Source organism: Ambystoma mexicanum, chromosome 4q (assembly GCF_040938575.1).
Source record: "Ambystoma mexicanum isolate Mex_15411 chromosome 4q, UKY_AmexF1_1, whole genome shotgun sequence".
Taxonomy (NCBI): domain Eukaryota; kingdom Metazoa; phylum Chordata; class Amphibia; order Caudata; family Ambystomatidae; genus Ambystoma; species Ambystoma mexicanum.
Genome location: NC_090928.1, coordinates 335,127,613 through 335,153,311, shown reverse-complemented (window position 1 = coordinate 335,153,311; position 25,699 = coordinate 335,127,613). Strand labels below are relative to the sequence as shown.

At 46.7% G+C, this 25,699-nt stretch overlaps 1 protein-coding gene across 4 annotated transcripts in view; it reads left to right on the top strand.

Moving 5' to 3' along the window:
• Nucleotides 1-25,699, top strand: part of CRIM1 (cysteine rich transmembrane BMP regulator 1) — a 1,425,558-nt gene that overhangs the window by 1,384,038 nt on the left and 15,821 nt on the right. For 3 of the 4 annotated variants that reach the window (XM_069607925.1, XM_069607923.1, XM_069607922.1), the window contains 3 exons: nucleotides 10,732-10,926; nucleotides 14,369-14,491; nucleotides 16,411-16,598. In XM_069607925.1, the coding sequence (XP_069464026.1) occupies nucleotides 10,732-10,926; nucleotides 14,369-14,491; nucleotides 16,411-16,598 (506 nt within the window). The remainder of the gene's footprint in view (nucleotides 1-10,731; nucleotides 10,927-14,368; nucleotides 14,492-16,410; nucleotides 16,599-25,699) is intronic. The other variant, XM_069607924.1, reaches the window with a different exon arrangement.

Sequence of the window (25,699 nt, the reverse complement as noted above, 5' to 3'; positions counted from 1 at the left end):
CCACCTTGATGGTGCCAGCAGGCTACAAAATCCACATTTGTTTCAACAATGCTGGTGGTAGGGAGGCTCTCATCTGTCTGAATGTCTGAACATACTGGTTGTCGAAGAGGTGCAAGTGTTGGGTTGTAAATGCGTACTTGTCCCCAATGCTTCTTGGACTGCCACCCCTTTCTGCAGGCCCCAGTGAATGCCTCCTGCATTCTTAGTGAATTATCATATTTCCTAACCAATGTACAGATATCTAATAAAATCCTAATCATGGTGGATTTTACCACTTGGCCAGACTGAGTGGGCAACACTCCCATGGTCCTTTTTAAGAGCCTTCTGATGCCTTGAACCTTACTGTATACATTTCTCTCCCATCTCATTTTATGGTGGGGTTGGGGGGCATACACTGGTTGTCTGCATTACCTGGGGGGGCCCTCATTGAGGACATCATCTGCATCACCACTTTGCTTTGGTCAGACCATCACCTCCAAGGAATCGAAATAAGGATTTAATGAGCAGTAATTCGGAATAAGGCTGCTTGGGATCCTGTGAATGCAAACCAGACAAAGTTTCACTCCAGCTGTCCAGTCATTGCACTGGCTTCCTGTAGGGAGATGGATCGCATTTAAAACTCTGCTGACCATCCATTGTGCTATTGATGGCATTGAAGGGTTCTCAGCATGCCCAAATAGATTCAATCCGCAGTGGTCGCAGTGATCTGCTGGTCGGAGAGAGGACCATCAACCAGCGGTTCGCCAAGCATTATAAAGGACTTTATGATGATCCTACTCCCAGAGATACAGAGCAACTACACACCTTTCTGTGGTCACTGAAGCTCCCAGCGGTACCAGCATGTGAGACAGATCTATTGAATGCCCCAATATCCGAGGCGGTAATGGCCAAGCGCATTGCAGGACTGGCCAGAGGGAAAGCAGCGTGCCGGGACAGCCTACCCATCGATTTCCATACATTAATGACGGAATCTCTAGCTCCCAAACTAGTAGCGGTATTAGCAGAATCATTTGTAGTCGGACACCTTCCGAGCTCTATGTTAACAGCCAACATAGTGGTGTGCCATAACAAAGGGAGGGATCCAACGGAATGCAATTTCTACAAACCGATTTCTTTAATAAACTCGGATGTAAAAATCCTGGCAAAATGTTTAGTCCAACAGCTAAAAAAAAATCCTCCCGGGCTTTATTTATCAAGACCAAACTGGGTTTATTTTTAAATGCCATTCATCCGACAATTTGAAGCGGTTGCTACATATTATTGGGAGTGAGACAGATCCAGAAGATGTGGTCCTCTCTCAATGACAAACGAGGATTTGATAGTCCGATTGGACTGCATGTTTGCGGTTCTCAACAAATTTTGATTCACGGGGGGGGCTTCGTACAACTATTAAGAGATCTGCTCTATGACAATGCACGTCCCACATTCATCGCAAATGGTCATACGTCTGATCCATTCCCGCTTCACACTTGTACACGACAAGGATGCCCACTATCACCCCTCTTATATACGTTGGCGATAGAGCCACTAGCGACAAAACTACTGGGATATCCCGATTGGACAGGTATCATTAGAGGCAGCGAAGAGCATCGAGTTTCCCTACATGCTAATGACCTCTTTCTATACATCAGCCATGGCTTTACATCCCTACCACGCATTCACAGAATACTATTTGGAAAATATCGACCAATAGCCGGCTACAGTGTCAATTGGGGTAAGTCGGATATAATACCCCTACAACCAGATATCGCATGGGATCTGGATGGGGTTGCACCATTCTGACTCCAATGCCAGCATATCAAATACTTGGGAATACACATAAGTGCAGACCTGGGTGAACTAGTTACTCTGAATTATCTCCTGATTCTCCAAAAAAGAAAACATAAAATAGCCAAATGGAATACATTGCCATTCTTGCTCACAGGATGAATTAACATGATCAAGATGAATGTGATGCCAAAGCTTACATACCTCGCTTATATGATCCCAGCTAAACCTACCATGGCAAGGCATAAAATAAGCAGTGTCTCATAGCAATTTGCTATGCAATTCTCTAGGTTTGCTAATTAAATTGACACTTGTGTAGCACAGCTAGCTATTTAAATGCCCCTGTTCAATGAAGGCACAGCTCGCCATGCATTGCTCTCTTGCCCTCGGGGCTCTCTCTACCCCCTCTTCTCTGCTCACTGCAAATTCAGAGGAGCTAATGGAGACTCTGCAGCAGTAATCATCTCCTCCACTCTTAAAAGTGCCAAAGGCCTGTGGGAGTGCTAGCCAAGAATGTTATTTGCCAAACAGGACACAGCTTTATAAAAGTATCTTCCTGATCACAATTATTTGAAAAATACGACAATGTATTAACTTTCTTTTTGAAAAGACAGTCCTGCAATTTAATTCCTAAATATTTAAGTTGTTACAGATTGCATAATTACAGTATTAATACTGTAAAACACTGCATTGTCTCCATGTCATTCAGTAACATTTAGGTTAGTGAATCTAAATCTCAGTGTCAACGGTATTTCATTTTTTTGGCAAAGACGCATCATATTGACGAGCGAACACTTCTGAAAACGTGCATGATCATATGGCCAAATGCTTTTGATGGCACACCTAGTTCTGTGACCTGTTGGGTATAGACATCTGTGCAACTTGTGCTCAACCTATGAGCTGATCCCAAACTCCTTGGCATTCTTTCTTATCACCCTGTTACTTTGTACCAACTAGCCTGAAAGTGAGATGACCGCACACTGCAATGTTCCACCTAGTTTGCCCAGTCCTGACTCCTACACCGTCCACTCTGATAAGTTTCTTGCTTTCTTTCCTCTTACTTAATGAATACACAAAGCTAACAGTGCTTACGCAAAATATTGATCAATAGTTTCACCCAGTCTGTACAACTGCAGATCTACTGCAATACCATAACACTCTAGTTAGCCCCCAGAGGTCACTTTGATCTATGATTGGGTTATATATTAGCAAGTGTGGGAAAGAGCTGGCCAATTTGAAGGCCGGGAGTGCAAGCGGAATCTGCAAGTAGATGCCAGATTTTCATGCAGGCCTGCTGTGCCTCTGCTGGCCTTCACCCTGTCCTTGGAGGTGGTGCCCCAGGCCGAATTTCCACTGGAGTGCCACGTCTCGACCCCTCCCTCTCACCTGCACACTTCCTGGCTCACCTCTAGCTCCTGGAAATAGTTATTTCCAATCACAGACCTATGTGTAATTACTTTTTAAGGGAGGCATGAATTGCACAAAGCATTCCCTTAAAAACATATTTAAATAGTGGTGGTACCCCAAATGGTGGCTCAGAGTGTTAATAGTGATAAATACCACTTTCATGGTTGTGCAGGGCTTGCATGCTGTGCTTGGGCCTACCTTGCCAGGGCATCAGGGCTGTTTTGAAAGTGGTATTTATTGCTATTTTGAAAACAGTTGATATCAATGACAGGCAAGGTCCATCTCATCCACCTAATGCTGAAAATGACCCTGCCTTCCACAACCCAATACTACGTACTTAATCTGAGGCTAAGACTTTCCTCTGAACTTCTCCTTGCAGAGCAAATGATGGATCAAGCATACAATAAATGGATCACTGCCCTATGCAACTTTGGCTGCACCCAGCTTCACAGGGTCTTGAACTGAAAATTGTTTTTAGAGCCTTTTTTTTTAATCACATCTATTTATTTGTTTGGGTCCATTCATGCAGCTAACCTTCACATTTTACAGACCCTTATCTCTGTCTTACTTCACAAGTACACAACAATGCTGTATTGTTCATTTTATGTCTTGGGTTCAAATAACTTATGGTGACATTAAAAATATTAGTACAAAATTGCTAATCAAATAGTTTGTTTGTTAATCAAGACCATTGTAATTAGCAAACTCTTCTTATCAATATTTGAAAACGAATTTATGCCTTGCCACAGCAATGTTCGATGAGCTGGAGAGACACATAATGAAATGTATCTGGCGCAGCAATAAAGTGCACCTAAACAATTCTATTCTACAAGTTTCCACGAGTTGAAGATATATGATCTCGCTGAGCTGGTATATTGGGCTAAAAGATGGCTCCATGCTGAAGACACGTTGAGCTATATTATTATTATTATTACTATGGTATTTGAGCACAGAACTAGCTTCGAGAAGCAATGGGACACTTTAGAGAGGTATACAACAGTACAGATGCATAACAGAGCCATTTTCAGAGGTAACAGAACAAATATACAGCGAGGGGTAGCATACAGAGGGGCACAGAGGAGGGGTACAGCTGTACAGAGTGACTGGGATGAGAGGGGTGGACAACGCCTAGCAAGTCAGGTGGTGCAGGGGCAACGTGATGGCCTAGGTGTTGAGAAGGAGAGACTCTTTGAAGAGGTGGGTCTTGAGTTCTTTTCTGAATTGTAGGAGCGTGGATGCAAGTCTGATGCTGACTGGCAGGAGGTTCCATAGTCTTGGGGCGTAGGCAGAGAAGGCTTGCTTTCTGGTACTTTCCTTTTTGCAGCGGCAGATTTCAAGCCTGCACATATCCTGGCTTCTGGTAGTGTGTTATCCATTGGAGATGCCGAGTTTCTCCACAAGGTAGCTGGGTAACATGAGGGCAACTGCCTTATAGATGATGCAGCAAGACATGGTGATTTGCGTGTGCAGTGGGAGGCAGTGAAGGTGGATAAGGGCTGGGGTGATGTGGCTGTATCTGCGTACACCCTTAATGAGGTGAGCAGCCGCATGTAGGACACTTCTCAGAGGCACAAGGGAGGACTGTGGGAGACCTTCAAGCGCTGCTCCTAGGCCACATGGATGGCCTAGGACAGGTGCTTGAACAGACCATCTAAAGCTGTCTGGAGGGAGAAAGGACTTGACTTTTCTGCAGGAGGGAGAGCCGGTGCCAATTTTCTTAGCTAGGGGTGTTTGTAGATGTGGAATCAGAGGGACTTTGGGCAGGAGGTGAGCTCAGGTGTGAAGCCCTCTGGGTTCATGATTGATAACCAGGTCTGTATGTCTGGGTGTTCCATGTTGTTGGTGAAGAGTATGAACTCAGTCTTTGAGGGGTTGAGCTTCAAGTGTGCACTGGACATGGAAGACTGGATCAGCAGGCGGCAGGTTTTGAGCCTGTGGATGTCCTTAATAGTCGATCTTGAGGTATAGCTGTGTCATCAGCATATTGGTGGTTGTGGATGTTGTGTGTGGCTAGCAGCGCTCCCAGCGGATCCATGTATAGATTAAAGATCACTGGGGAGAGGATGGAACCCTGCAGGACTCCACGGGTGCCTGGTAGCATGGGTGATCTAGAGGAGTCCATCCGAACAAACTGCTGGCCGTTTGTAAGGTAGGCATTGAACCATTGTAGGACAAGTTTGCTGATCCCCATTCGCCGATGTATGGTGTCCGTGAGTGCCTGGTGGTCTACTGTGGCAGGGGTGGCTGTTGTCAAGGATGCTGAGGACGTCATCGACCACCTGTCTGGGTGCTGTCTCCATGCTGCATCTGGGTCTGAACCCGGATTGATAGGTTTGGAAGCGATTTTTGGTGTCAGTGTTGCTGCAGTTTCACGGCTACCGCTTTCTCGATCTTACCTAGAATGGGAAGATGGTTAATGGGGTGATAGTTTACCTAGGTTTTTAGTAGAGGGAGGATTTGTCCTGTCTGTTGGGTTGATAGGGAAGGTGCCTTGAGTTAGGGAGCTGTTGATCTCCGGGTAGGGAAGGAGAGCTTCTGCGGGGAGGGTCTTGACGATGGATGCTGGGAGAATGACGTCTGCGTACGATGTGGCTTTGAGGACAGCCATGGCTTCTACCAGGTCCTCTGTAGAGTGTCTTGAATGTTGTCCAGGGATTGGAGATTTAGGTGGTTCTGTGGATGCAGAGCTGGTGTCTATATGCTTGTGAATAATCTTGCTGATTTCTTCGATGAAAGTGTTCATGGCAGCGAATATTTTGATGGCGTGTGGAATGGCAGGGTCAGGTAACGGGTTGCCGCAGTGCTTGACTATTTTGAAGAGGGCTCTGCTTTTGTTGGTGGCTGCCTTAGCTATATTTATTAGTTGTCGGCAGGTTGCCCGGAGTTCCTTTAGAAGCACAAGGTCGGATGCAGTCCTAGAGCGGACCCAGGTTTTCTCTTGTTTGCTGATGACTCTTTTGCTGAGGTTGAGTTCTTGCATGTACCAGGGTGTTGACCGTTTTGGTTTGCAGGTGCATTGTTTCAGAGGGGTGTGTCGGTCGATGGAGGCTGAGAGGGTGGCATTGAGTGTTTCCAGTAGAAAGTTCAGTTGCGGTATTTAGTCCATGTGAGATGGAGGTTGGCGAGGTTTTTCGTGTGAGGGCTTCCACCGGGAAGTTCTTGAAGGACCTGAAGGTTTGTCTAACGGGGTTCTTCTAGGGAATGCTTGACTGGGGTGGTCTGCCGAATCTTGAAAGGCGTGGCCAGGTGGTCAGACCAGTCATGCGGGAGAGGAGAGCTGTAGTGGAGGGAAAGGCACTGCAGTGATGATTAGGTCAAGGATGTTTCCTTTCTATTGTCGGGTTTATTGTTTGCTGTGTGAGGCTGAGGGTGTCAAGAAGGCCGAGGAGAACTTCCTTCATAGGTTTGGTGGCCTTGTTGTCTGGGAGGTTGAAGTTGCCTTGTTGTTGGCGTGCATGAGGGACATGGTGGTGACCAGGTCGGTGAAGTCTCCGATGACGGCAGTGTTGGGTTTGGGTGGTCTGTAGATTAGATGGAAGGTGACTGTGTCCTTCGGGGAGCATGCTAAGTGGCACAAGAGTACTTTGAAGGAGCCAATGTTGACTACGTCCAGTCTGGTGCAGGGCCACATGGTCTTGTGGATGACTGCAAGATCTCCATATGTCTTCTATAGAACTAGTAGCACTACAACAGCTTATACCGCAAGAAATTATGGCAATCCCCCCAACCAAACCTCCAAAGGCCATTAGGATGGATAAGCATTAGAGCGCTGTTATCCAACAGCATGCCAACGCAAGCTGCACGATAAGCAAAACAATGACTGGCGTCACGTATGGATAATGGACCTCTATGATGGGCCTGATCCGCTACCATTCCATGATGCAAAACAAGTACTAAGCATCTCAGACTGGCTACAGCACCTAGCCCTATGATCAAATTTCGAAATTTACACATCTGATCCACGAGCTAGCGAACTGTCCACATGCGAAGCGGAATTCGGGCGGGATCTATCGGCGTTTCCCAGAATCAAAACACATTACTGTCTATGTACACCCAACAATCTCTTTAGGAACACAATATTAGCAAATATGCGGGCAGGCGACTTGGATATCGCACAAGATGCCGGGGATATGTATAGCTTCTTCTCTGCGATCAAAGTGTATCATACAATCTAAAAAACAGAGCGTTGCTCTATAAGATCCTGCAGATTATCTATTGTGCCCTGGCCAGCATAAAACTGGTGCAACCCCCCACCCTTTCCTGGCCACAATGTGGGGGCCTTGGCACAACGGGTCACATACTATGGGCCTAGGTTCAGATGGATACTTTAATGGAAAATGGAGAATCCCCCCAAGCAAATCAAATGTGGTGAGCCATACTATCAAAAACATGCGCAGTAGAAAGAAGTAGTTACAAACAGATCCCCAATAACACACTGGCAGATACGTTCTGGCTTCTGGGACTTAGTGGACCCATTCATATAATAATCTTTACCCGCAAGTGCTGCAGTAGATGAGTGGCTCCTTGCAACGTGGGTCTCTGTATGCAAGACCACTCGCCGTGAAGCGAGGTATCTTGCTATGATTGTTTGTGCAGCATGTTATGTTTTTGGAGAATCCATACTTTAGCCTGGGTCCGCGTGACTTTGCGCCCGGGAATTGGAAATACAGAATGTATGGCAAACGCAGCACAAGTTGATGAGGCTCATGGACACGGATAGGTTCTGTTACCCATGTACCAACTGTACAGAAACATTCGGCTTTGAGTATAGTTTTGTTTCATATGTAGATATTGCACTGAACTGGAGGGTGGGGGGGTGAGTGAGTGTGGGGGATAGGAGGCACAACAGCAGGATGACGACAATGTACGCAAAATGTTGAATTTGCTTTGTTGACCCCACTGGTTTTATGGTTTAAATGTCAAAAAAAGATTACTTCAAAAACATTCTATGGTAGAAGGATGTCCGAAATAGTTGCTGGGTAACACGGAATGTGATGCCAGCATGTCTCATTGGGTATACTGGTATGGGATGCCAGCAATCATTGATGGGTTGGTTTGAATGCAATGCAAGCGAGCATTGTTGGTTAGATTGGTATATGGGATGCCAGCGAGAATGGTTGGGTAGATTGGTATGTGTTACCAGCAGGTACTGGGTTGGATTAGAATGGTTTTGCCATCAGGCATTGTTTGGTAGAGTGGTATGGGATGCCAGCAAGCATTGTTGGGTAGATTGTGTTGCCAGCAAGCATTGTTGGGTAGATTCGGTATGTGTTGCCAGCAAGCATTGTTGGGTAGATTCGGTATGTGTTGCCAGCAAGCATTGTTGGGTAGATTCGGTATGTGTTGCCAGCAAGCATTGTTGTCCTCTAAAGAAAACCATAGTCTTGTCTCCGTTGCAGCGTGTACAGTGCGGCCGCCTGCCTGCGAGATAGTGGATGGTGTTTACAGTATCAACGCATAGAAACGTTCTGTGAGGTTTGTGTGCCATCTAGCGGTCCGTGTGCTCCATGCTCGTACACTTCTTTTAAATAAGTGGGGAAATGCTATTGTCGTTAATTTCGAACTGCATGCCTTCCGATGACGTGTTCACCTTAACTTTAAAGGACCATTCCAACAAGTTTAGATGTTTTCTTAAGTACCCGAGCAATGTAAAATAATTGCGAATCGTAGCTTTAATATTGTGTTGGGGTCTACAACCTGTGACTTCTCAAACGCGATGAACTACAGCTCCCAATCGTTGACTACACTGGTGGGCGCTGTTGGCATTTTTAGTCCAAAAAACTTCTGCAGAGCCAAATGTTGCATACATTGCATGTTTTCGAGCTCTTGTGGTTGAAAGAGTTGCAATATTCTATTTCCCCGTTGGACAGATGTTCATATGGGCCCCTAAATAGCCAAGATTAATGGGAGTTCAGTACACACACGATTTTAAGTAGCGTAAACCTTTAAAACCTAGAACTTTTGTCCTTTCTTCCTATTATGATGCTTGCCATAACACATTTCTTTAGCACCAGCCAGTGTAGGTTTTTTTTTATACTTTCTAACATCTGACTCGTTTGTAAGTGCATGGTTGTGGCTTAATATGTCCAGCAGCCTAGGGAGACAGTGGTTGGCAGGAGTGTATTACTGTGGGTCTAGGAGTTGAGGGGAGGAGGGTAGCAGCTATGGCACCGTCTAAGGGCTTGACTGGCCCTCGTGTTTCCCAGCATGGTACTATGGCTTCTTAACTATCTCCTTGCCACCCCATTCTAAACCGCCAGTATCTGAGCCACTATATGACGCACTGCTGAGTTGAGTGGCTCTCCTACCATTGCAACATGGCTGCTTATTTCCTGACACTTGATTGGGCAGCAGCATCTGGTAGGTCGGGGACTACCGTAAGCTTGTTCAGCTTACTTTTACATCCGTATTGTTTGCTCTTCGTGGCTTTTACCGCTCCGGTTATGGTACAACATATTGTGGGGGATATTCCCGTGCTCCTAGGCCCCATTCTCTTCTCTTTTTCAGCACACACCGTGATCTGGGCTCCACCCTGGGCTGGGTCGCAATTCGCCTTCATTCAGACCGTGCTATGCGCTTTTAGGCCACTACGGTGTGATGGACGCATGATAAAAAAAACAAATAACATAGATATTTCACCTTTCTTGACTTGTTTACAGTTTGCATCTTATTCAGAATGTTACCATTCTCATCTTTTATCCTTTGTATCTCGAAGGCTTTACATCTATTTGTATCAATTATATTTAGTTAATTATTACCAAGTACCTTGAGCTCCATGCTTTATGGGTCAATATCTGTGGCCAATCAACTAGAAGGTGTTTAATATAGCCTTGGAGATCTCGTTAGGGGTCATTATTGTCAGATAATGACCGACCTCCAAGTTGGGGATGGGTCGTTACCCCAAGCGATAATGAACCCGCCCAAGGTCTATAAGGCTATTAGCACATGGTCGTAGTGTTAGTACATGTTTTGTAGTTTTGGTGGTTAAGTAAAAACTGTTATTACTTTAAGAGTATGTAAAGGAAATTAACTGAGTTGGTAAATTAAATGTGGTTTTATTTTGGAGTATTTAAATAACAGTGGTGTTCATATGTTATGTATTTTGACTGCAGCTTGGTTAAACTGGAACAGATTTAACATGAGCATACATTAGGTGTTCCGTAAAAGTACATGATTTCTCTATACAAAAGGGTTTTCCATGTTTTAGCTTTCTCTTTTATGTGTTAAGTAGCATGTTTTAGCAAAAAAGGACCTCCAACAGAGGACATGTCTTGTTGAAAAAAATCTTGCCTAGATATTGCATTGTTTCCCTGTCTGCTTCTGAAGACAGAACATAGTCCATACCAGTAATTGACTGCACTCTTAACCTTCTGATTGGTTGAGAGGTGGTCAATAACTATCTCCATATGCTAAATGGCATTACTGAATTGTATGGCGCAAGCTGTAGCTACATGTATCCGGCATTGTTGACGTGCATCATAGCTTTGTTGTTACTTGTCTAGTGCTTTGGTGGTCATCCCAAGGACACGAGTGACGTGCGGTTTTGTCTTATAACAGAGGATACTATACCAAAGAAGGTGGTATGTCACTTCAATGGAAAAACATACGCCGACGAGGAAAGGTGGGATATTGACAGCTGCACGCATTGCTACTGCTTGCAGGGCCAGACGCTGTGCTCCACAGTCAGCTGCCCGTCCCTGCCCTGCGTAGAACCCATCAACGTGGAAGGAAGCTGCTGTCCAATGTGTCCAGGTAATCGAATAGCTGTCCTCCTTTTGCCTCAGTACTAGGGCTAGGCTTGCTGTGGCTTTGCTTTCCTGAAGGGCGGGAATAGGCGATATTTGTTCTTAGCAAACGTCTTAAAGTCCGATGTGATGTGAAATTTTGATAGCAGATTATACAGCACTGCTATCAACGGGTGGCGAACAGCTGCTATCTGGAATATAACGCTCATAAGATTTTTAAGCAATTCCTTCCGATATACTACTAAAGATAGTGCTATAATGCAGACATTGGGACCACCCAACGATTGCTTTTTTGAAAAATCTGATACACTAAAGGTGCTTCTTGTTCAACTAATGGATCCATTTTTCGTCCAGTTTCTGTGTGCGATTAGGATGGCCACCCTTCCTGTATCATGGGGGATAGGGGTCAGTCTTTTCACTGGACGTGCACAACACACAGTAAGCACCCTCGTCGGAGACCTTTGTGCGATCTGGAGTCACAGGTTCAAACACTCGCATGGCAGATTCACCCTTTATCCTTCCAAGCGTCGATGAGTTGAAAACCATTCAAATTGAGCAATGGTGACAGTGTCTAGAAATGGAAAGAATCCTGCGTGACGCGCAATACAAAAGAGCAATAATGATTCTTATAATTATTATTAGTACCTGGTGAGAGTCAAGCAGAATGTAACACATTGGCTCTCGCTGGGGCGTTACCCGACCGAGTCCCGGGTCTCCAGCCGCTTTGTCCACGGCGGGGGGCGTGGCAGCCCCTCAGTCAATGAGGAGGCTTGAAGCGGGGCCATCCCCGCTGCGAGCCTCCACATGGCTGAAGGCTGCCATCGTCCCCCGCTGGGGATTCAGGCACTTTTTATTATTTTATTTTTTATTTTCCTCCTCCTCTCCCCCCCAACCCTCCCCCACAAACCCCACTTTCTTTTCTGTTGTCTTTCGCGAGCAAACGTGCTGGGAACACTTCTGTTCCCGGCGCGCCCACTCCCGATGGATGCCATGGAAAGGGAAAACTGACTCCATATTCCCTTTCCCGGCGGCCATTTTCTGTGTAATTTCTTTTTTTTTTTTCTATCCCGAAACGCTGTAGCGTTTCAGGACAGAAAAAAAGCTTTTAGTACCCTGATCTTGGGCCGGGGTACTAATAGCAATATGCCCCTCACAGCGGGGGCATTACAGAGTACGGTAATGCCCGGGGCCTTTATGAAGGCACCGAGGCATTACCGGACTCTGTAATGCCCCCGCCGTGAGGGGCATATTGCTTAAATATTGCACTTGCAATGTGGATCATCCATCTGTGGAATACGGGAACTTCAGTGAAGGTAATCCATGAGGTGAAAGACCAATTCAACATCATTACAGCGAGATAACGCCAGTGTTGTATTTAAAGCAGTTATCACCCCTAGGATGAAACTAATGTATTTCATTTTTTTAAACATATATCACCCTGTTGTGCTGAGCGGTTCCTATATTGCAAACAATGATGAAAATGAAGAAAGATTGAAAAAGAAGCAAATGATAGCATTTTGAAAATGACCAAGATGACAATTTCAAGACAAACGTTCTGATTACATTTGAGAGAATGCCCCTTTTGCTGTAATGTATTGATGTATTCCTCCCAGAGATGCCTGTCGCTTTGTTCGACGTATACACACAGGATGTGAATGTATTGCTTGTTTGGTCTAAAGACACCTGCAAAGAGAGATTACATCTCAATTCATCTCCTCCCCGGTGAGGAGTGGGGTAACACAGAAGAGAGGCTATTCAGATCTCAATCCAGCCACTCCTTAATGAGGAGTGGGGTAACACAAAAGACAGGCTATTCAAATCACAATCCAGCCACTCCTTAATGAGGGTTGGGGGTACCACAGAAGAGAGGCAATTACATCTCAATTCATCTCCTCCCCAGTGAGGAGTGAGGTAACACAGAAGAGAGGCTATTCAAATCTCAATCCAGCCACTCCCTGGTGAGAAGTGGTGCATCACAGAAAGTTATGCAACCTCCCCCCTTCATGGTGAGGGATGGGATTAGCCCAGAACAAAGGCTGTTGAATCTCAGTCTGGCCCCTTACCGGTGGATAGTTGGGTACCACCCAAGATGGGTTGTTGAATTTCAATGTAGCCTTTCCATTTTATTTACAAATGGATTTGGATGGATTGTGTCCTGAAAGGCATCCACTACAGGTCAAAGATTTTGGTTATAGGTCACGTTGGGAGTTCTTTCATCCAGTGAAACTTGGAAGTGATTTAGCAGTTGGGTAATTTCACTTGGGCGCATTATCTCCGTTGTCAAAAGGACCTGCAAGAGAAGTCAAAGCCCACAGGGAGAAAAAGAATGCTGGGATGCAGAATAGGAGAGGGTGGCATTTAAGTCGAGTAGCTTCCATCTCCCATCAATACGAGGTCCATCCATTTGATTCGAAGAAACCAATGTCGCGCTCATGTGGAGGGTTTTGTAGATTACGAAACATGGCATGACTGCAAGCATGGTTTCTTTGTTTCCTAAATGAGTGGCATCATGCATAATATTTAAAACAGAAAAACGTATTGATGACTGGATGTCCAACACCGTGCAGCTGATGCACTTTCTTGCTGTAAGTAAAGGCAGGGCCACCTTGTATTTCTGCATTTCACAGTCCAGAATGCAGCTGAACAGGAAATGTACAACTAGCTCCATCTTTCACACCTCCAGAGACCCACCGAGACATTTCACTTTCAGTTGTATCGTTTACTTTGTAGACTGTAGTGATACACTCTGGCCATGTGCTTACTTTCAGTCAGGATGTAGTCTTGTAACCTACTTTGCGGATTCATTTTGGGGACTAACTTTTATATGGGAGCTAAAGCTTTTCTTCTAGGAGAAAACTATGATTACTTTAATGTTTTCAGTAAAATACGATGCATGCTCCCACTTCAACAGCAACATATTATACACAAGGTGTGAATGTGGATTGCGAAAATATGGTTTCAGTACTATTTAAATGACTCCATTCCAAATGATTCCTAGCTTCTGGCCCATTGCCAAATTCCCAAATGTCTTGCAGGCCTGAACCGCAAGTCCAGTTCTGAGGTGACACACATGGTCAGATGTCCTGGATCTAGCTGCTGAACTTGCCTCAACCTTCGTTGTCCTTTCCCAAGATTCCTAAAGACAATTGGCAAAATCTGTCAGGAACTTGTTTTTCAGACTGATCTTCAACCATTTAGATCATGGAAAGTGTTGGTGCGAAAGTGACTTTACTCAACCCTCTATGCAATGTATGTGACCACTTCTGAACTGTGTACAGTACTGCTGCTTTGGAGGTGGTGTCCTGGCATCCTTGTCTGGAACTTGTACTGCTTTGTTTCCATCCATCGGGTCTTGAGCAATTTCCTAACGTAGATGGTTGTGGAGAAGTCTGCTGTTTTTTGTTTTTTTCGGCTCGCTTCTTAATGCTGCTTCTCCCCCACTTCTCTAGAAATGTATGTACCCGAGCCGACCAATATCCCCATTGAGAAGACAGACCGGAGAGGAGGCAGTAAGCTGCAAGACGCACTCTGGCCCACACCCAGTGAAAATGACATTGTGCACCACCACAGAGGTACGATTTACAGATGCCACGCCTAGTTTGGAGCACTTTAGAGTTAAAGCTGCAAAGCATACAGATTTTAGCACTCCCTATCCCGGGAAATTTATATTTTGTTAAAACCTCTGTCGAAGTACATAATAGCACTGTCTAATTCTTATATAGGAGCAGCATGCGCTATGTTACTGATGGAAAATGCTGATGCCTTTTACAAACCAAGTCAGGTTAATTGATCAGCGAAGCCCTTATAAAACACATGAATACAAACATGCCATAAAATGCCGATGCAATCGAAGGCGTGTTGAATGAACTGCAGGACTTCCCCCGGCAGCCATTGCTGGCTCTCTGCCCTTACCTGGACCTTTTCTCAGAGAAATTGGGCGGCTTCTGGCACGTGTTGGGATTGCACATATTGATCCAGAAGTTCCCAAAGTGTTTCTCCTGAGACTTCGCTGCAAACAGAATTTAATGGCTGAAGCACTTCACATTTAAAAATGTGTTCAGGAACGCCCAATATCTGTGATTGGTTTGAATGAAAGTCGAATATTTGCATCAACAAGATGGCGTTGATCACCATCCGTTTCAGGTGAACTTTTCCCCTTCCACGACTTCCAAAAGTAACCGCTCCAGGCTACTGCAGATATCAGCCACACAATGTATGGGACGTTTTCCCTTGAGTGTAGCCTTGTCCGGGAAGTGGAAAAAGGACAACTTCGGATTCATTTGGGATTTTTTTTTAAACATTTTTTTTTAAACTGACAGATTGTACAGAAATATAATATATACCCCAAACAAAATGTGTGACGTGAGGGCCCTTCCTCTCAGAATGCATGATCTGAAGGGTTAGGTGAGCAGCAACTGCTTTTTACGCAGTGGGTTCTGGAGTTCACCTTGGGTATAGCTCATTGTGCCTGTGCCATACCCCACATTAATGTAGAGGGGCCACCTCCTCTTTCGGACAAAGTCAAAAGCCTTGCTGTTGCACTTTAATCCCTTACTGTCCAAATAAAAATCCAGAAAATCGAAGCGGCTCTCTCCACTCTCTGGCCCCTCATGCCTGTTCCGTGTCCCCCTTCCTCAAGTTTACTTGGTCTCATCACATTGTCTGAAATCAATATGTTGCCTGTTTTGACAGAAACACTTGTAAAACGTTTTTTTAAAATGCAGTATGTTCTTAAGAATTATATTGATCCCAATCTCTAAAGGGGCAAGTTTTGGACTCTAACTTAAGTCTCATAGAGTCGGAGTTTCTGCATTGTCTCACAATTATCCTAGGTTTGCTTTGCCATCTTCGGAAACAGGTTTTTTTCGTACAGATCATGTGTCGGCATAAGCCTTTCTAATGCATCGCTGAACGTGGTCTAAATCTGCAACCGAAAAAAAGACTTTTTCAAAAGCTAATACATTTCCCCGAAAACGAATCCTGCCTACAAAAAGAGTTCTCCTTGTAACCAAGATGTGTGTACCAAGTTTTGCAGGGAATGACATGAGTATTTTGTGGCAGGGAATCGGAGTAGGTAATAGTCCATGATTTTGGGGGATTTTATTTAGCAAGTTCTGGTGAATAGTCCTGGCACAAATGCACACACATCTACACCAGCGCCACGATGCCCCCGGGCTGTTGTGTGCTTTAGAAATACGAATAAATAAATAACAAAAACGTGTCCTGAAAGCAACAAGAAATTGTAAGTGCATTTTGGTGAACTATTGGTGACATTTTACATATTTTTTTTAAATAAGTGCTAATATTCTGTGACCTTAGGACGCTGAACTCTCTAGGAAATGGCAGTCCACATATTTTGGCCGCTCCTAGTTATTAAGTAACATGCTTCCTCAGGGAAATGCTTTTTTAATGGGAGGATACTTTGGAGCTGAAAGAGTGGAAATACGTTTCTGGAAAACTATCAAATGCTTCACCGATTTTTCTTTTTCAGAAATGGGTCACCTCCAGGTGGATTACAGGGGTGTAAGTGCCCCTCGGTCAAGCGAAGACACTTCTCTGCACTCTGTTGCCTGGGTCACTGTGCCCATTATGACTGCGCTCGTGCTGATAATAGCGCTTCTGCTCGTCAATCAGAAGAAGAGGTGGATACCAGTTCCATGCTACAGGGCTCCCACAAAGGTATGCAAGTACTTCGGCATGCCTGCCATCTTTTTTCCTCTGACTTTCTACTGTAGGAATCGCCTTACAACGTGTTATCTTCTGGTGCAGATGAAGGCCCAACCCTTTGTATTTTAAAGTCGTACTTTAATGGTTTTGCACTTCTTAGAAATGCTGAGGTTTGTGTCTAACAAATCAGGATTGTTAAAAATACACATACTGGGAAGGTGATATCTGCAACCTTTTTCTCGCCCAGCATGTCACCGGGAAGGAGGCACGCTAAGCAGCTCACACTCGCAACCTCGAGAACCCACCTGGCACCAGGCATGTGTTGATCTAAGTAGCGATAGCTGTATTCTAAAAATGAAGCCTTCTCTGCCCTTTGCTGGGTGGAGCGTGCAGTCCAGGGTGCATGGACATTCATTACCTTCAGACCATGGATATGTCCCACACACACACACGCTCCTTTTCACATTGAATGCAGTGATGGTCACACAAAGGGCGAAAAGAGACTTTATCACCCGTAGTTTGAAATAGTTGTAAGACTCAGCCCAACATGTCTTTAAAAGTCAGTGGCAATAAAGGAATTTACTGCATGTGCACAGTAAGGGAAGGGGACGAGATATAGGACAGGATATTATTACACACGTGGCTCAATGGTCAAACAGTGATGTTGATGTAAACCTGCTTTGAAATGAAGAGCGTAAGATTCAGAAAAGCGCTAGCGCGACTGTGCGTGGTTTTTATAAAGTTGCTGGAAGAGGTTCAACATCACTTTATTTCTCTTGTTCATTGCTGTGTTCGAGTTGGTTTTGCTATTTTATGTTTTTAAATACCCCGGCTCTGCTGAACTGACCATCCAAACATGTTATTTTCAGGGATCTGGGGGGACATTGGCATAGCATTAACACAGAGAACTGCAAAAGTCGTTAAGCATTTTAGAAGACAATGCACACACATATCTTGTGGGATGAATGAAGCCTGCATGGTGTTCTTGTGAGCAGTTCTTTGTGGTGAAATAGTGATATACATCTTATTCGCCATTCTTGGTGAATTGGTGGGAAGTAGTTAACAAGCAACACTGATGAAGGGTTTTGGTGCTGCTTGGGTGTGACCTACTTATGCAGGGGTATTGCAGCTGGCTGCTGTCCGATTTCCCCAATTCCTGCTAGACACTCCCTGTAGCCCTGTAACCTCTTCCTGGCTGCCTGGGGTGGGTGGGAACACTCTGCTGGTGAGTCCGTAGGGGAACCCGCCAGCAGAAGTGGCTGCTTGACTTTGCCGCCTCCTTAGCGTGGGCACTCAGCGCCTTGCCTTCCCCCCCCCCTTTATCCGTCCTTTCTTACCCCCCCCCCCTCTATTCCTAATCAGTCATACCATGCAAGCAGTAGAAAATTGACACGACACCAGTTTGTGTGGAAAGTTAACATGCCTCAGCAGCTTTATTTGCATAAAGTCTTGGAGTTATCTTACAGGCAATCCGTAATTCACCGTCACCGATACACTATTTCGAGTGCGGCTACCTAGGGCTTCCCCCTCCCCCTCCCCCCCCCCTGATCGTCCTCGTCCGGTGGACGCCTCGGATCGAGCCCGGCCCCGACTATCCACCTCTCTCTACCCCGGCCGTTGTTTGCAGTGAATTTTTTGGTGTGCCCACCATTTCCCCCCGTGCCCATGTCTAGGTCTTGTTGCGGGTGCCCGACCCCCCGCACACTTGCCCCGTTTCCTGCTCGGGCTCTAGCTAAAACCGGCAGCCACGCGGTGCCTCGCTAACATCAGGTTCCTATACCGGCACCGTACTAGTGCCCTTACAATTTCCTATACCGGCACCATACTAGTGCCCTTACAATTTCCTATACCGGCACCACCACAAGTGCCCTTACATTTTTCTATACCGGCACCACCACAAGTGCCCTTACAATTTATGTACGTATCCGTATTTGGGCCGGCACCGCCCTCCGATGCCGGCCCCCACTTTCTGCCTGCCTAGTTGGCCGTCGCTTGCGACGTCCATCTAACCTTTTCTTGCCAAACTCTGCTCAGCCCCCCCTACGCCTTCGCGTTGTTCCGGTTATTGGCATCCTAGTCTTACCCCCGTTATGCCAAAACCCCCCCCCCCCAGGTCTCCCTGCTGTGTCCCTGAGCCCCCCAGAAACATCGCAATTCCCTCTCACTCAAGGGGCCCCCCCCTCCAACTGCAGCCTTAGCAGGTGTCCTCCCCCCATTGGCTGGTGTCATATCTCTTCCAGATTCCCTGTCCCTCGTACTGTCTTCCTTTCCCAACTGTCTCCCCCATTCCCCCGGTCCCCTATGCTGCGCCCCCCCAGGCCCCCTCTTTCCTGTCCTTGCTGGCCCTCCTTGTCCGGACTCCCCCCGCCCCCGATGCTCCTACCTTTCTTCCTCCCTCCTCGAGCTCCTCCCTCTTGCCCCTCCCCCTCCGCGACGACTTACCCCTGCTGTAAATTTTTGTCCCGGTAGCATACCCCCCCGTATTCTCCTCTTGTTCCCCTCCAACCAGCTTCACTTGCTGCCCTCTTTTTAGTTTGTTGTTCGTTCCCTCCCCCCCCCCCGCAATTTGGGTCTTGGAATTGCCTCCCAAGTCCCCTACATCCCTCCCCTTTTTTCCCAGGGCCTCCCCCAAGCCTATTGCTCTTGGGGCGCCGTGCATCTAAACTCTTGGCTGCTCGTTCCCCTGTGGGTCTGCTAGCAGTGCTTTGTTTCAGGGATTGGCCTGTGATTCCTCCAAGACTCTCTGCTGGTTGCCGGCGGCAGAGAGTTCCCCCACACCCAGCTTGCTTCCACAGGGCACTCCCTTTTTTATTTTTTTTTTTATTTTTTTTTTTAAGGCAATTAAAGTCATGACGGGGGCTTAGAACTTGCATGTAAGGGGGGTGTCTGGAATGATGGAGAGGGGGACAGGAGACCTCCCATCCTCACAGCACTCCTGGAGTGGGTGCTTTCAGACTTAAAGGAGAGAGTTAATTGCCTGTAACATTGAAGCTGCACTAGAACAGTCTTATTAGAATGCGTAAAGAAGTTGGATGCCCCCACACCAATAAGTGTGCCCCTCCCCCACCATCGCTGAAGTTAGCGCCTCAAATGTAGTCTTGAGGTTGTGGAGAGCTGTGGGTTGCAAGGCCCTTCAGAAGACCATAGTCTGTGCAAACATATACTTGAAAAGAGCATCACATTACATGCAAATAATGACTAGAATTGGGTTCATATTCAATTGCTAGCAGAGCTGACTGGTATAAAAACATTGCAAAATTATGCAGAGGATTGTGCTGAGGCGCAGAGATGACTGCTATGTCAGCGACTATGTGACAGACAGCTGGAGCAAAGGTTTCCTGGGAATTCTTACTATAGTCTATCAACCCATAGGGCAACTCTCTACAGTTGTGGGCTCTGCTGTAACTTACTATTATAATGTACAGGATTCATAAAGTGCAAACCCATCTGCGAACCAAAGAATAGCGCCCCCTAGAGGACACACCCGCGGGTTACACTGACGGCGGGAGACGTTCAGAAGTAGTTCGGAGAGGCTGGTCGGGTGCCGCGAGTTCTCCCCTTTGTTCTAGCAGCTCCCGCCTTGTCCTAATCACCATCCACCCACGCCGGATCTGGTAAGTATTGGGGGGTAGGCGAACGGGTCTGCTCGCCGACCGCCGCGTCAGCTTGAGCGGGCCCTATTTAGGGAGGAAGGAATAGATTTCGCCGTCACGTTTTACTTAGTTAATATGCATTGCAAGCAATGTTTTTCCATGTCTTCACTTTATGCTCAGCAGATGGTCGCCGCGCCACACAACAGCTGATTATTTGTTTTTGGCATTAGAGCAGCCTCCAGTGGCTCAAGTGGTAAGTGCTTGGTCTTGGAGCGCCGAGGACCCCAGTTCCAATCCCCCGTCTGCTATCTCCGGGGGACTTTTTTTTTTTTTTTTTTTTTTTTTTTTTATATAATTATTCCTCGTGGCCGTTGGCAACACGTAGTCCTGAACGGCGCATTTGGCTTCTGCACGGGGGGGGTATTCTCAGCTGACCACCCTCCTTTACTCCCCTCGCACATTCATACGCCCCCCCCATCCCTGTTGCGTGGCACCCCTCTAGTATCCCGTCATGTTTCGTTTTAGTAACCTCGTGGCCTGTGTTGGCGTATTTGAGGGCTGTGTGGCGAGTGGGAGTAATTGAGTCATTGGTTGTTCTGAGCGGTTGGGGGGCTGTTATAGAATGGACCATTCTATGTGGAAGGGGGTGTGTTACCAGCTGGGCCTGGCGGAGACTCTGCAGCCTCCTGGGAGGCAGAGGGGCTGCCGGGGGTTGTAGTCTTGAAAGGCGAACTCTGGGAATTGTAGGTCCGTCTTCACCACGCGTTCGACGGGAGGGGACAGGTACTGTGTGAACCCACCCCTCTCGTCCCCACCTCTATCTAGGACCCCATGCAGAGTGAGAAGTGCGCCGAATTACCTGCCTCGAGCATCGATGAGGCCATGGCGCTCCCTGACGCACAGAAAGCCTTCGCGATGGCCCCAATGTAAACAGACAAGCCGTACAACGGGCTTAAAACAAAACATTACTTTGTGGCACCCGAGGCACAGTGGCCATCATATAAACCAAAACTTTCGGCGCGCCATACGAAAAGGCGCATGCCCACGAGACTCCGCACCTTGCAATCGAACCCCGGTCTCCCGCATTACCAGTCCAAGCCCTTAATGCTTGCGCCACTGGCGGCTGCGCTAAACAAACGTAAAATTCACTCTAAATAAAGCAGCTTTCGTTAAAGCTGCTTTATTTAGTTTTTCCATGCTGTAAACATATCACGCCATAACAATGCCGTCGTGGTAACAGCCCATTTCTTGAACAAACGAGGCACGGGGCCCTGATCGTCACGGCGGCCCCAATTAAAACGAAAAACACACCATCGCTTTTAAAATTGCTTCGTCGACACCCGAGGCACGGCGGCCCCGGTACCAGTTAACCACAAAGTCAGGGTGCCCAACGTGAACCCACGAACCCCCCGCCCACCCAAGCCAGCCAAGCCAGCCAAGCCAGCAGATTTGCTGCCCGCGCCACCGCGATCGGTACCGCCGCACTCGGCGGCCCCAAAGCACACAAGTAACACGGCAGACAGCCCCAGTTCTGCTCCTCCCCACCACACAATCCACAAGGTGGTCGGGAGCAGAAGATTCGGCACTTGTTGTAGTGCAGGCTGCTTCCACTGCACAACCCCTTTTTGAAGCCTGCATACAGCCACTGCTGATGCTGACGTACAATTAAAAGAAAAGGAGATTGATCCCGTAAAATATTGTATTCCTCGGGTCCGCTCCAGCTGGCGCGGCGGCCAGCGAGCAGACCCTTCTCCCTTCCCCCCCCATACTTACCAAATCCACCGTCTTATAATCCTCCCTGGGCGGGATTCGGACGGTGCCCTCGCTCACTACCCAACAGTACCTGCGCACTAGCGTCGAGGCCACCGCACAATCCCCACCCGAACTTCTGCGTTATGAGGGCCTGCGCCACACCACCCCGAGAACTCTTTCCCCCCACTATCGCCCCCCATGAACCCGTCCACACGAGACCCGCACAACCGGCCCGACGTTCGAGCGCTTACCTGCAATCCACCATGTGGCGACAAACGATCTCCGGGCAGCAACTTTCGCCAGCGACTCCCGAACTCCTCACTCTTCCACTGGAACCGCGAACTCCTCGCTCCTCCACCCGAACCGCGGGAAACCCAGACACCAAACAGCCGCTCGAACACAGAGAATAGAGCGAGCTAACGAAGAACGCAGCTCCGGCAAGACGGCCTGAAAGATCCAGTTGACACCACTTCCCTACCAGCAGTCCTAACAATGTCTATATATGCCCGCAATTTATGAACATATGCCCCAAGACGTTTGTACCCACTTCCCTCCTAGCAGTCCTATACATGTCTTCCCCTATCCACGTGTGCCCATGCTAAGGCGAGGCGTTGGGCACAAGTCAATTTAACCAACACAATCCATAGTCTGGCCGCCCACTTCCAGGCAGGAATTGGCCCCAATCGAGGACGCATCTGTGTATTTGCGAACATCAAGCCCCAGCGCCTTTCCGGGTGAATTCAACGCACAAACCAAAGTTGCGGGATACTCTGCACCGAAGAACTTCAAATCTCCCTAATGGTGTGCCCCCTTGCAAACTGGGGACTCCTTCCTAACCCATGTTGAGGATGGATACCCTCAGTGACCAGCCCCAACCTGAAACCCAGCGGAATACCACCGACACACTTGAACCCGCTCTCTCACTGACCTCCCTTCAAAAACTTGTACTAACCCACCACTGCCCCCCCACACAGAAATTTTTTTTTTTTTTTTTGTTTTTTTTTTTTTTTGGCCTTCAGTTGTTCCATTGAGTGACGATACCAAAAAAAAACAACCTATTCCTTTCAACCTTTGGCCTTGGAGTATTGTTTGCCTGAAACCAGACGCTTTCTGCAGTGGCTGCCGTTCCAGTGTACCTTCTCCCGTTCAATCATTTCTTTAGGTATGCAGCTCCTGCACCCCTTGCTCATTCGAAAGGCACACCCCTTTTAAGGCATTCTCCAGCTATTTGTAATTTACCTCACTCATAAAAACATTCACAGTGTAATTTTACTTTCACAACTCATTTTAAATTCTTGTTTTAGAATACCTTTAGATTAGCTGGTTTACTTCATTGGCCAATTCTTGTCCCAAAATTCAATTCGAAGAGTTATAAAACTAAGCAATGCTGTAGGTGAACTACAGAAACGATCTGGGTACTTTAAATGTTGGTGATGGATTATTGATTTCTTAAGTTTTTAAGCGGTGCACATCAGGAACTCCCATTTCAATTAGACCGCTCCGGCACTAGTTAGGGAACCTATTGGGCAGAGTTGTGCGTTCTCTAAGAGGAGTAATCATGCAATTTCTTTATACAGCTCGTAATGCTGCATTAGCCATAATTCTTTTGGGTGTTTATTGCCCAAATATAATTGTTCTCAATTGATAAATCTGAGGTGGGCCTGCCAGATTCAACATTGTTGAACTGCAGTTTTGAGGAATATCTGAATTTAGCACTTGCTGAGTGGTGTTACCGTCTCATAACGTTTGGAGGGTTTTGCAAGAGAATGGAGCGCAGGTGAATGTTGAAAAAAATATGATTAGCCAAGTAACATCTTAGGTTCTGGACTATAGCAATTCATTTTTTATTATAGAGTGTTCAGTTACATTTATCGAGAAAATCAGTGGGATGAACATAGAGCTTGGTAACGAAAACTAGAATATACAATTAGGGGGCATGTGAAATGAATGGGGGAAATGAAGTGGATGTTGTAATTAACATGTATGGCCAATTAAAATGTGGATTACTTGACGTAAATCGGACATGTAATAAGGGGAGATTAGTTTAGATGTGGCCTTAGCATGAGTGTTGAGCAGTTGGCATTAGCCCAATGTGGTTATGGCATGGGTGTGGCAGCATGCATGCGAGGTGAGTTGTCATGGGGCAGTTAATGAGTAATTTGCATGTATGTGGTACACTTATTATTTGTCCTGCCCGCTAGGGTTTGATGTCAGTTGGCATGGTTTTTGGGCAAAGAAGGGAACAGTGGCTGTTTGAGAGGTGATGTAGAGGGCATTGCACGTTTTTCGACATTTGAGGCAAACAGTGGGCTTCTCGAGAGGTGCTGTACAATTCACAAGAGAAGCTGAATAACCCAAGAGTCATCCAGAGTAGATGGGGGAAATGGAAGCGAGCCAGGGAAATTTGAGAGAATTTGATGCAAAAATATGAAAGCCAAAAGGGGAGGAATGGCACTCGGCCTACGCAGTCATTGTGGACACATGGGAATAGCCAGTTTCTGTCCTTTCAAAGCCAACGTTCCAATGCTAATAAGAGAGACACTTTGTGCATTTCCCTGCTGTGAACTTTGTTTCTGTCTGGGAGTATATCGGGCAAATAAAGTAGTCTGTCCTTTTAATGGCCATAGTGTGTAACTCCAAGCAGTCCATTGGGTTGTTTGGCATGAGGATTTGGAGGTACACCTGAGGTGTATATTCTGTTAAGTGTAGTGAGTGGGAAAGTACTGACCTCCATTCCTCAATGTGTAGTCTGGTTCAAGAGAAACCAATGCGCAGCTGTGCGTGTTTAGCTAGAATGTAAAATTCCCTTCTACTGCTGTCCACTTAGACCTTTTCACAAAACTCTTTGCCCCTAATATAAGCAGACTCCTGTAGTTTAGCGGCCTGCTAACTCTGACTCTCCAGAGGTTTTGGACTGCAACTTCCATTCGCCTCAGCCAGCATAGTCCGTGGTGAGGAATCCTGGGAGTCAATCTTAAGCATATGTAGAGCTGTAGAGCGTGCAACCCCTGCTGTGCATTTCATTTGTTTTCATGTCCTGCATGCAGCGGGTACGTGGAAGCTTTTCCGTCTAAGATCTCATGTCACAATGATTTGGTGCAGGCAGTTTTTGTGTCCTTTCCCTCTGGTGTTGTCCTTTTTTGGGGACGCTACATGGTACTGTGACTCAAGTGAGGGAAAACCAAGTACCGTTCAGTATGTTCTCCAGCATTGGATCTTTCATGGATTCACATGCTTAGAATATTCTGCGACGTCAGACTGGGACCCCTCGGTACACATATATAGCGTTTTCCTATAGGAAAACTTCCGACACTTTTGTGTCCTATCTACGTCCTTTTAGGACCCGCCTACGCATGCTCCGCCGGCCGTCACGGTATAAGAGGCCCGCCCCCGCGGCTCCCCTTCAGATTTCAACCGTCTCCAAAGTAGTGGGATCTCCTCGCATCGTCTTACTATTTTGTACAAGGTTATGTACTTGGAGTTGGAGTTAGGTGAATTATTCCTCCATGTCAGGAAAGGCGCTGTTCCGTCAGTGCGTGACGTGTGGCTTGAAAAACGTTTACGAGGGGGACGGACATATGGATTGTATATACCCTCATCATTCGGCTGATAACTGTGACATATGCAAAGGGTTTTCTCAAAGACCGAAATCGACGGCTGGTGGCATGGTTGAATGATGGAGCGGGGGCATACCCCCCTTCGGAGGTAGGCTCCACACAATCGGCGAAAACATCACACCGTGCTGTGTCGTCGGAACAACCGGCGAAG